General features: G+C 32.7%; 1 protein-coding gene across 6 annotated transcripts in view; it reads left to right on the plus strand.

The window, feature by feature from the left end:
- Positions 1 to 11,597, plus strand: part of LOC108757118 (solute carrier family 12 member 7) — a 95,387-nt gene that overhangs the window by 27,826 nt on the left and 55,964 nt on the right. Inside the window, exons 1-2 of one of the 6 annotated variants that reach the window (XM_018501490.1) lie at positions 71 to 403; positions 5,266 to 5,649. The exons of 3 other annotated variants lie outside the window; for them this stretch is intronic. In XM_018501490.1, the coding sequence (XP_018356992.1) occupies positions 5,592 to 5,649 (58 nt within the window). In that variant the 5' untranslated portion in view covers positions 71 to 403; positions 5,266 to 5,591. Of the gene's footprint in view, positions 1 to 70; positions 404 to 5,265; positions 5,650 to 11,597 lie in introns of those variants that run through there. 2 more of the 6 variants (XM_018501492.1, XM_018501491.1) reach the window with 2 other exon arrangements.

The following is an 11,597-nucleotide window of genomic DNA, read 5'->3' on the forward strand; positions in this document are numbered from 1 at the left end:
TAACGCGTCAATATACCCACAAACATATACACATACGTACAGGTATGTGTACATAACATATCTACGGTTGGAGAGAGAGAGCTCCTAACTCGTCGTTAGCGAGTCGAGCAGTGGGGTGGCGGAGTGGGTGGTGGTTAGGTGGTGTGCGGATGGGTCGGTCGCCTGGCGGGTGGGTAGCCTATCTCTAGTCGGGTAGTAGTAGGTGCGCACCCTACACGGCTACCAGGTGAGTGGGGCAGAGGCCAACCCCCGAGACACCCGACGCGAAACGCGAAAAACCACTTGTGCGTGTGTCGATCCTGGCTGTCGCGTCGTCTCCCGTTGCTCCGATAGTTTATCCTGATCCTCATTGTTCGTACGATCCTCATTGTCGTCGCGCGACTTGACATTTCTTACGAGAGAGGTAACACCTCCTCTCTTTCTCTTGTCTATAGTACTACGCTGTCTTGGTCCCTCTCTCTCTCTCTCTCTCTCTCTCTCTCTCTGTCTGTTTCTCCGTCTCTTTCTATTTCCGTCTTTCCCGCCGGGTCATCCGGAACGGTCTCACAGTGTCTCGCCCGAGGGCGACATTCCAGATCGATCGTAAGTGATCTACGTTGGTTGTGGTCGGACATAGATCGTCGTGCAGAGTGTAAAGCGTCGACGACGGCGACGGTGAGGGGAGAAGAGGGTTCGTTTGAACTGATCGCGAGAACTCAGAATACGACTTTGAAAAATGACACTAATGTTCGGTTTTTCCTGATTCGTGGCGCGCAAGTGGTTCCTTGATTCTATTCTCTGAAAAAAATCCACTGAAGAAATGTTACTGGTGAGTCGAACATCCTGTGAGGAAAGAATATAAACTGGAATACAAAATGATGTAAGTGTCGAAGAGATAGCCTTTAATAAACTTAAAACACTTTTCATAGGTTAGAAAATATATTTACGATGTATATAAATATGTATTATATAAATTCTATTACAGCCCTGTAAAAATATAGAAGAAAAACAAGTTAATTCTAAAAGTAAATACATTTTACATGTTACATGAAAAGCAGAAAAAACATTAATAGCATAAAAAATATTAGAATAAATAATAAAAAAAGCGAATAAAATTAAATGAAAAAAAAACGAAAAAATTAAAAAAACATGAAAATTACGAAAATGTGAAAAATATATTGGCTTTTACATCATTTTGTACTTTCAGTGTGTATTTGATCGTAAGAAGGCACTCACACATATAATGTTTTACATCAATCGATTTTTACATCATTGTTAATGGTTTTTTACAAAGCAAATTACTTGAAACAAACGAATTCTAATTTAATGCCTTTTTACAACGATTTTCTTTCTCATCAGGATCATCGACACACGTCTTCGTGATAAATTTTAATATCGATGTTGAATTATGTAGATATAATTATAGATATGAGTGATAGATTATAATATCGTTTTTATATAAAAAAATCTGTTAGAGTGATTTCAATTTAAGATAGAGTAATTTTTTGGTGTAATCATGTCTGTAAAAATTCTTGAACGATATGATAAAAATAACATCACAATTCTTGTAATTTTTGTAACTTTTAGTTTGAAAAGTATTCTGAAAATCTACATTGTAATATTCGCGAGAACATCACGCGACAAAAGTTTCGTAAATTTCACCTTGGATATTTTTGAAAGAGGAACTATTTGAATCGAAACTATTTAAATCAAACGGTCCAAGTAAATTGTCAAACCGATTCTTGGAAGATCACGTGACATCGATAGCAGAAAAGGCAGCTGCTTCATCGATCCATTCCCATTCTGAGCCTATCCGGGTGTAACTAGGCCGCCTTTCCAGGATCCTCGATGGACGATTTGTTTGTAGATCCTGAAAAGGAGTTTTGGAAGTCTCGAGTACGGCCATCAGATGAGTCCATAAACTTTTTTACGAGAAAGATCGTTTGTGATAGGAAAATGATCTAGAACTCTAGCGCGATAGTTTTTTAAGAAACGCAAAAAGATCTTGAATTTTTTTATTATTTTAAAAGAAACATTATTATTTAAAGTATTAACTATTTAAGTATATAAGTGAATCTTTTAAAAGCGCAGCAATTAAAATTTTAGGACAGAATAAAAAAATTGTACATTTGCAATTAATGTCACGTTAAAAAGAATGAAAAAAATACAACGGATTACACTAATCTTATTGTATGTAGTCGCAAGAGAATTATATGCGGAAAGTGACGGGATATTAATAAATAAAAACAATTATCTTTGTGTTCTCGAGAGAGAATAATAGTATTATTAAAATTATTATTAAAGATAATATTATTATCAAAGTTTTAAAAGCGATTATCTTAATCTAGAAATAGTATACTAATAATGATAGAAGATGCATTTTATTTGTTAGTGAAAACGAAAAACACTAAAAATGATTAATTGTAAAGATTTTTTGATACAGAATTGATGAATATTAATATTCTGAGTAAATAATATTTGAAGATGAATTGATAAATACATTTTTAAACAGCAACAATCGCTGAGAGGAAGGAAAGGAAGACAATATACGAAAATATAATAATCTATAAAGTTATTTGGATCTTCTTGATACAATTGACGCAACACTGAGATCAATGATATCAATGAGATCAACGAAAATAGAAGGAATACACATTAGCTCACGTTTTGTTCGGTTAATTAATCACGACTCGGGATAATTCATTTATATCGGTAGCGATTCATCTTCATAGATGTTACGTTCATAAAGCCGAAATCACACTAACATTTGTCGATTGTGCTTAGCGATTACTTTTCAACCAGTCAAAGCAAATTGGTGACTGCTTTGCTTTGATTAATTGAAAAATAATCACCAATGACAGTCGCATTCCGATCGGCAATCGTTAGTGTAGTTACGGCTTGTAACAAATGTAACACAACGCGACGTGCTAGAACGACTTGTTGCATGTGCGATTGTATTAAAATTTATTAATTTTCCTATATCTTTACGAATTCCTATTATCTTGGGTCTTTATTTCTTTAGCCGTTGCATTCATTATCACCGTCTATACTTTCGATATTATTGCTAAAGATATTACTTCTCCGTTGTGCAGTTTATTTTCGTCATTGTTACCTTTTTCTTTTATTGCTTTCACCGGCATTGTCATTTGTACTGATTGTAATATTTATCGATCTTGTCCATACAAGTTAAATTACGAATGTTATTATTACTTTATGTTAATGGGATCGTGCAGTATTTTTGCAAACAAACGATGAGACACGTTTCTCCGGGGATCATAATTCACCGCGTGACGGCAAAACGATCCTGCTTTCGGTCTTTTCGAACTCACGGATCGTTTTATCTATCATTTATCATCCGAGAGGGAGGTGTGTCGCTGTCAATTTTCAGTAGCAGGAGACTTTTTCGATTCGTGCGGCAACGTTTTTCCCTTCGACCTCGTTCGGAAATCTAGAGGCAAGAGAGAGAGAGAGAGAGAGAGAAAAGTAGAAGGCGCACATCTGAAAGATCGTTTGTACGTTAATGCGCAATGTCACATGCGGGATCGATGTACCGTGTAAACGAATGAAACATAACGATCAGCATTAACCGAAATAACCTTCGACATTGACTTTGTCTATGCGATTTATATCGCATGCGGTCTTGTAATAGCAGTTTCATAGCGTGATGTTATGCGTACAGCATTGTAAATTTCGCGTGGCGATGAAACATATCAGATTGCCTCACGTATACAAATTAATTAATCCGAAAAATCGCATGAACGTGCCGGGACGAAGGAAAATTTTATTTTCGTTCGTGATGCGAGGCGTGTAAAAGGGAATGTGTCACTCCATTACGCGGGTGAAGGAACTTAAGGACTCGTGAAAATATCTGATGAATAAAGTTTAGCGTCTAATAGACACGATACTTTACGCGATACTTTCATTTATCTTGCGATCTCATCGCGAGTTACAATTGCCGCTAATTAAGTCGGACGACTTTCGTGTATTTCCAAGTCGAAAGTCACGACGATGTCACAAACACTTGTTGTTCGTGAGTGTCTGTTTACATGACGTGATACATGCTGGATGAGCGTTACGTTTTATCGACCGCTGACGTGTAATAGAAATAGCAGAGAAGTGCGTTAACACTTTTTTTATTTCTCTCCTACCTGTGATGTTGCATCGCTCACAACGGATGCAACGTAAACCGGTATCACGCTCTTCTAATCAAGCAGATAAAACGGTAAAAGATAAAAATTGAACGAATGAATAGCAGCCTATAAGCGTGACACATAAGCATGCATCTGATTTATTTTAACCGATTAATTTCGTTAGTTTTTCTTACTATTTTTATTGACTGCTTTTTTGTTTTTATTCCGTGATTGTGTCTAGTTCTCTTTTTAGATATTTTTTTTATCCCGCATAAAGTTCTTTATTTTCCCACATGAATTGTCACTTTGATCTGACTTTTCAGGCTTTGCGGCATATTTATTAACGTTGCAAGAAACGAAACGTTGGGCCATGAGCGCTTAGTTGTTTTCATGAAGCATTAGCGAATTAAAAGCCAATTTAGTAACGATCGATCGAAGTCTTATTTACATTTTTAGATATTCTATAAGAAACAACGTCCGTGATCTTTCAATATATTTTCCATTAACCGCAAATCTCGCCACATAAATAATTAATTTAGTTCTTCTAATTTGTGCGTTATTATATAGTCATTATTGGTATAATTGCCAATAAATTTATAATTACATTTTGCTAAATAATTATAATACTATAATACTATATTTTTTTAAAAGGAAATATAAACGTAATTGAAATTAATCATACAATGTTGTCATAGCAAAATATTTTTATTATGTATGAAATATGCCAACAGAAGAGAGAGAGAGAGAGAGAGAGAGGGAGAGAGAGAGAGAGATTGCAAAGAAATTACAAGTTTAAAAAAATGATAACGCTGTGAAAAACGTTTTGATTAATTAGAATTGATAACCAATAATTTAATCGTACCAACAAAACAGTATCAATAAGAATGGCATTTTGGGCATGATAGGATCAAACAGAATTTTTAGTTATCATTTAAGCAGAAATTCTGTTTGGTCTCATCAGAATGGCATTTTTGTTGGTTTTCTTGATTATCAATTCTAATTAATGGAAACAACATTTTTGTTAGTGTGTCTGGTCATTTTCTTAAAAATTTGTAATTTCTCTGTAATATTTGTCTCTTCTGTTGACAAAGCTTACCAAACAGAATTTTTTTGTTACACTTTCTACTGAATCATTGAGACACTAAAATGCTTTCAGAATTAACCGCGCGTCCAATCCAATCTGAACAATTTTTTCGCGGATTATCGAATATCTACCGCTGCGAGTTTACCGGCAACTTTTTTTCTGGCTAAAAGAGCGAGTCTTATTCTTCGAACGAGATTCCCTTTTTCCACCTTTTTTCGCGCGCGAAATCCGCGTCGGCACAAAAATAGAAACTGTCATTCGATAAATCGATCCCGCGCACCGCCGAGACTGAGAAGACTGTGGATGAACTGTGGATGTCATTGCTATAGTATTGTCGCTTTCTCGTTGTGCGTGTGCACGCGTGTGAAGTACAATCTACGTGAGCTGCAGCAGACATCATGAGTGCTTCCGGCGCAATTCCCTTGATCCTAGCGAAGAAGGAGGTGATCATCGAAGGCAAGTACCTATGCTCGTTTTTTTTTCTTTTATCTCAATAAAGTCATTTATTCTCTAGAAATTTATTATAAGCGAGAATAATGGCGATATTTACTCAGGTCTAAAGGGCACATATGTATCGCGTTGTACAATTTATTGGCTTTAATCATTTATTTATTTATTAAAATTAATTTCGTTGGAACGTCCGTAATTGATAATATCGTCCAAAGTTCACTAATTTATTATAATAAGCGAATGCGGTGAAAGTATTAATAAATATTGACGCAAATCCGAAAGGCATTTGTGTATCGATGCTGTAATTTTTTCCTTCTTTTTTCCTTTTTTTTATGCAGCTTATTGGTCGGTGATGCGCGATAATAACGTAATCCTGAAGCTAACGATTAGATAATTCTAAGAAAATACGGTTATTATTACGCTCTCGCATATTTAACGTACAATGCAAATTCCGCATAATGCAGTGTGAAATACGGTATAATAGACACGTGACCTAAGAGGAAAATAGACGTTCTTTAAATAGATTTAACACTATATAGATATAAGTATGTTTAAATGATATTCGCAAAATGTTTGTAGAAATGATCAATGAGCCGTGCTGATACGTTAACCACTGCTTAAAATATATCGCAGAAAAAGCAGCTGAATCAATTAAGCACGAAGAAATTGCATGCTGAAGAAACATCAATCTAAATTGCATAACGCTTGGAGATCTCTCCTCCATAATAATTCCTCTTTTATAATAATTTCTCTCTCAAAGTATCGTGAGAAAGAGAAGAAAATGATTAATCGTTCCTTAAACTAGAAACCTGAAACTAGAAACATATTTCACAGGATTAGTAAAAAATCTTAAAGGAGATCTTCCCCGTGAAATTGCGTGATCGCGGGATAGAATCTCGTAAATTAACAAAGATCGAACGACACCGCGACACGGAGGAATCTCTTAATTGCTTTACGTGTTGATCGATGCGATCAACGAATTAATCGATCTACGACATTGATGGCGCGTGAAAACGAGGCGCCGTAATCAGCTCGCCATTAATTGAATCGCTGAATGATGTGTCTTCTTTTTCCATTATTTTTCGCGCGGCTCCGAATGTGATTTTGGCACGTGCAAGTCGTTTCGCGTTGCATCTTTATTGCACACCTGCAGCGGAAAATTTCCGCTCGCTCACGATGATTGCGGCTATTCTTGCCCACTTGGATTTCTCGACTTTTGCACGCGCACGTGATTCCAAAGAGAGAGAGAGAGAGAGAGAGAGAGAGAGAGAGAGAGAGAGAAAGAGAAGCGGATTCAAAGATAAATATCAATGATCGCGGATAAGCGGGCTAATGAAGGAAGAAATACGTATACTGTTTCCTCTAGTAAAATCATATGATGAAAATAATAATAACTTTAGCACGGGCTTTTCTCGATAATATCACTTGCATGCTGATTAATTTAACTGTCGATCTATTTAATATCCAATATGTGAACGAAGACTCCACGTGGAAAGATTTAAATGTTCTTTATAATTTTAACTCGCCGATCCTATAAATGTAGTAACCATTCGGTTGCAGAACCGAACAGATTCATCATTGTGTCAAATTTCACTGTTACAAATTCTGAGAAATTGATTTCATTTGTAGGTAATTTTGTTAAAATAGCCGGTGAATTTGGTTGTAATTCAAGATTCAAGAGAAACGGGTTTCCTAATTATTTTATAATATACAAATTTCGCATATTAAATTCATACACCTGATTTAGTACAGCAATGACAATTTAATTGCACGTAGACGGTTTTGTCGTCTATAGCTAAGTATAGATTTGAAAATAACACTAGCTTGCGAATTTACATTTTGGGATCATTGTCTAAACAAATTTAATTGTTTCCTATAATGTTTAAGTATATTGAATATGATGCTGTTTATTAATTGCTTTAGCTTATCACAATTTTGAAAAAAATAACATTAAAAAAAAAAAAGACAATTTTGAGGATTTTTATGCCGTTGTAATATCGATAGTAAATTTTTTCCTATATTTTGTTTGCTACAACGTTGTGACAACCATCAAAATTGTCGTTTTTTTACCTTTTTCATGCCATTTTTAAAAAAATTGTTATGTGAGAGCCAAATTTTAAAAAATGGTTTTGTGTTTATATACAGCAGACAAAATACATTAAAAACAGGTAAAATTATTAAATACAATATTTCATTGCAGACAAGTGTAATTTGAATGAACCATCAAAGTAATTTATGTAGTGTTTAAGCATGATGAGTAACGCTGCAAAAAGTTTTGACATTTTAGTAACCTGTTTGAGTGTTCTGCAAAATTATGGAGTGTTCTCCAATAAAATTATTTTTAAATCTGTATCTAGCTAAATTTTTTAATATTTCTACAGAATTTTATTCCATATACAATAAATAGGTCCAACATTATAGTTTCTGTTTTAAAAGTATTAAGTTCAAGGATGAGCGGGTTCCTCGATAATTTCTGTTATCGCGAGTGCAGTGTAAAGCTTACTCCCTTACGTTCTGTCTGCATTCTGTTCGGAGTTGGCGTTGTACGTGCAATACGATATGTAAATGCGGGCCACTGGGAACAATGGCATAGAATCTCTATGGATTAGTCCTATCCCGAAGTAACTTTTCGTCCTGCGATCTCTCGCGCGGAACGAGCACTGGAATGCTTCGTCCGCACGTTGAATTTTCAATTGCACTCACTGTTAATCCCGATTAATCCCTTGGACCCTTTAGTAAGGAGTCTCTCCGAAGCTTAGTAAAAATACTAAAAACTATGAACAGATATACAAAGCTGCTGGCTCGAATATTGAGATCCATACAAGTGGTGCGACCCACTTCTGCCGCTCAAGTTTTAACGATGAATCGATCCTTCTACGAATCTATGATCGATTCTTCTTTCGCGCAAGTTTGATGTCATGTTATCTATACTATTATATTACTTTTAACTATTTAATTAGTTTTTATTGAAATTTTTTATATCTCGATTTTCTATCGATCTATAAAATTTAAAACAACGATCAATCATTTAATTATTTGATAAATTATTCAGTTTTGACGTAAGCAAATTTCGTGTTTAAACAGATAATCGCTTATCTAACGTTATTTGAGCTTTGACAGAGTATATACTTTTCTAAATACTTTAATATTCGGTATATTTATCAAACATGTAATGTATGCCGAATATATTTATCCTTTCTTTTTTCTTTTTCTTTCCTGTTCTTTATATATAGGGAATATATAAAATAATATATACGTCTGAAAAATACGCTGTTTATTTTATTCTACTTCTTTTATTAACTCTCTAGAGGCCAGGGTTTGGAAAAAACCCGGGCTTTTTAAAAAAAACGCAACCCACTGGGTTTTATGGTGGTTTTATTGGGATTTTTTGGGGGTTTTTTGGATTTTTTAGGGGCTTTTTTAAATAATATCATACTTGTAGTCATTTGAACTGCACGCCGAAATTTTATCGGACTTAAAAACGCAGCTAAACTACCGAAATAAATATCACAATTGAATTTTAATGCTCAATAATAGTAAGCTCTTAATATGCTGGAAATTAATAAATAAATCTATTTATTGTGAAAAATATTATCTCGGCTAGGAGTTGTACCCGGATCTTTAACATTCCGTGCGAGATTCTAAATTTTTAGACTACCAAGGATCTATAGTGAAGATAAAAAAATAAATAATGATACTACTATTAAAAACTATATTAATACTATATTTGGATAATTTAATACTTAAAATTAGCGCTTAAACAAATTTTTGTTTAAAAACATTTTTAATTTTGCCAAGGTCAGACGAATTAGTAGAACTTTTTAAACCCTACACTTTTTTTCTGAAACAATTTTTTTGAAAATGTGTACTTTTCAAGATATTTAAATTTTAAAAGTCCGGGACTTTTTGTACACCCCGTATATATTAAAATTGGTATAATATGTTAACATTGTATCAGTCTAATTAGTTTAATATATCTATATTCATCAAATATTTATAAATACGTTTCTTTTATGTGTTACCGATTAAAAAATTTATTTTTCTTATACAAAATTCCAATGAAATCCAATAAAACTCAGGGGGTGGATAAAATAATGCCAACTCTGCTAGAGGCAAATGCAACATTTACTTTAAAATTATATTTGGAATAAATTCGAGATTTATGCAAATTAATTATACTTTAGAATCAAAGATGGAAATGTATAATATGTAGCATTAAATACGGAAATGTAATTCTATCCGAAAATATCGAAAGATTTTTTAAAAGTCAATTTTTTTTCAGCAAAAGCAATAAAAAATTGTTTTTTAAAGGATGTCATCTTAGAGAGTTAATAAGACGTTGGTCCATTGTTTTTGCTTTTGATATACATTCTATTCCTTCTTGGAATAAAATCTTTTATACAATGATTGAATAATTGTCAATGGAATATTGTGTTATTCTTTTAGTAGAGCATCTTTTAATTGCTTATATAAATAATATTAGAGGAGAGCTTTCATTTCATTTTCCAAAATTGTGTGTGACCTCTGTCCTTTAAAACTTTGATATTTTTTCTGGTCAATGCAATTATATAATTTAAATATCGTTGAATTGTTTATAGTTTTGAATGACAGAGTGAAATTTTTTCTTAGCAATTAGAAATGATTCAGCTAGAAGAATGATATAAAATTGCATTGTTGTTATTACATTATTCAAGCATATGACTATTCCAACAAGAATAGAATATGTATTAAAAGCAAATAGTACACCAGCTTTTTATTAATAAAACTAATAGATAAAACAAGTCGATATATTTCTCAAGTGTTTATTATTTTTGTCTATTTTTGTACATTTTTTTATTAAAACATTTCTTGAAAGATGTCCATGATTTTTAAAAGTTTATATAAATTATGTACTAAAAATTGAAGTATTAAATATTAATATAATTATATAATATTACATAATTATAAATTTTAAATATTATAATATTATAAATATTATATAATTATAAATTTATTAATTTTTAAATGATTTATAATTTTTTATATTTTTTGGCATTTCTTAAAGTTTTTCTATTATCCTTTATCAATCTGTGCTTGAAACATGTTTAGAGAGTTAACTTAAATTTGTAGCCATTTGGTAGAGCAATAAAGTACTGCTGAACGGCACGTCAATATTTCAACAACAAGTAACGAGCATAAACGCGAAGAGTCAATCGAGCTAGTCGTAAACGTGTCTTATCCTATTCCTGATTCTCATAGTCGGCAGTGTCTCACTACTCACTGACTATACTACTTGCGATCCAACGTAGGTGCGACAATAGATGTTAAACGATACAACAGTTACTCTCTAAAACTCATTCGCCACAATAGTTGCTGTCATCGTCGCGATGTGTAAACAGTTCTCGTTTTAATCATGAATTACTGGAAATTATTTGAAAAAAATTAGGTCTTTATTGACTCTTTATATAGAAGCAACATCTTGTCATTAAAAAAACAATTTTTCTTACTGATTTTAGTCAAAAATATTTTGTGAGTGAAGAATTTATCGATAAATTCTCTCTCGAGATATATCGAAATTTATACCGATTTATAGCTTTTATATTAAAAGTAGATACTACATTTCACTGTTTAATACTATGTACATATATTTCTATCTTCAATATTAATTATAAATAAAATTTAGACTGATAATAAATTAAATAAGAGAAACATTTCTATTTTTTACCAAAGCGAATTTTGAATATTCATTCGCAAATTTTTAATATATTTTTTAGTCTTATAAACTGCGTGTTAATTTTGTCGGACTTAAAACGCAATCATAAGGTAAAATCTGAAGGTAAAATCTGAAGGTAAAAATCAATTATTCATAAATTACATTGATTGTCAATTTAATAATAGCGCTAATTATTACATCTTCAATACTAAAATATAATTTATCTGCACTGGTCTCGAATTTATTCCAACTTTATTCCGAA

The sequence above is a fragment of the Trachymyrmex septentrionalis genome, unplaced genomic scaffold, assembly GCF_001594115.1.
Source record: "Trachymyrmex septentrionalis isolate Tsep2-gDNA-1 unplaced genomic scaffold, Tsep1.0 scaffold132, whole genome shotgun sequence".
NCBI classification, from domain to species: domain Eukaryota; kingdom Metazoa; phylum Arthropoda; class Insecta; order Hymenoptera; family Formicidae; genus Trachymyrmex; species Trachymyrmex septentrionalis.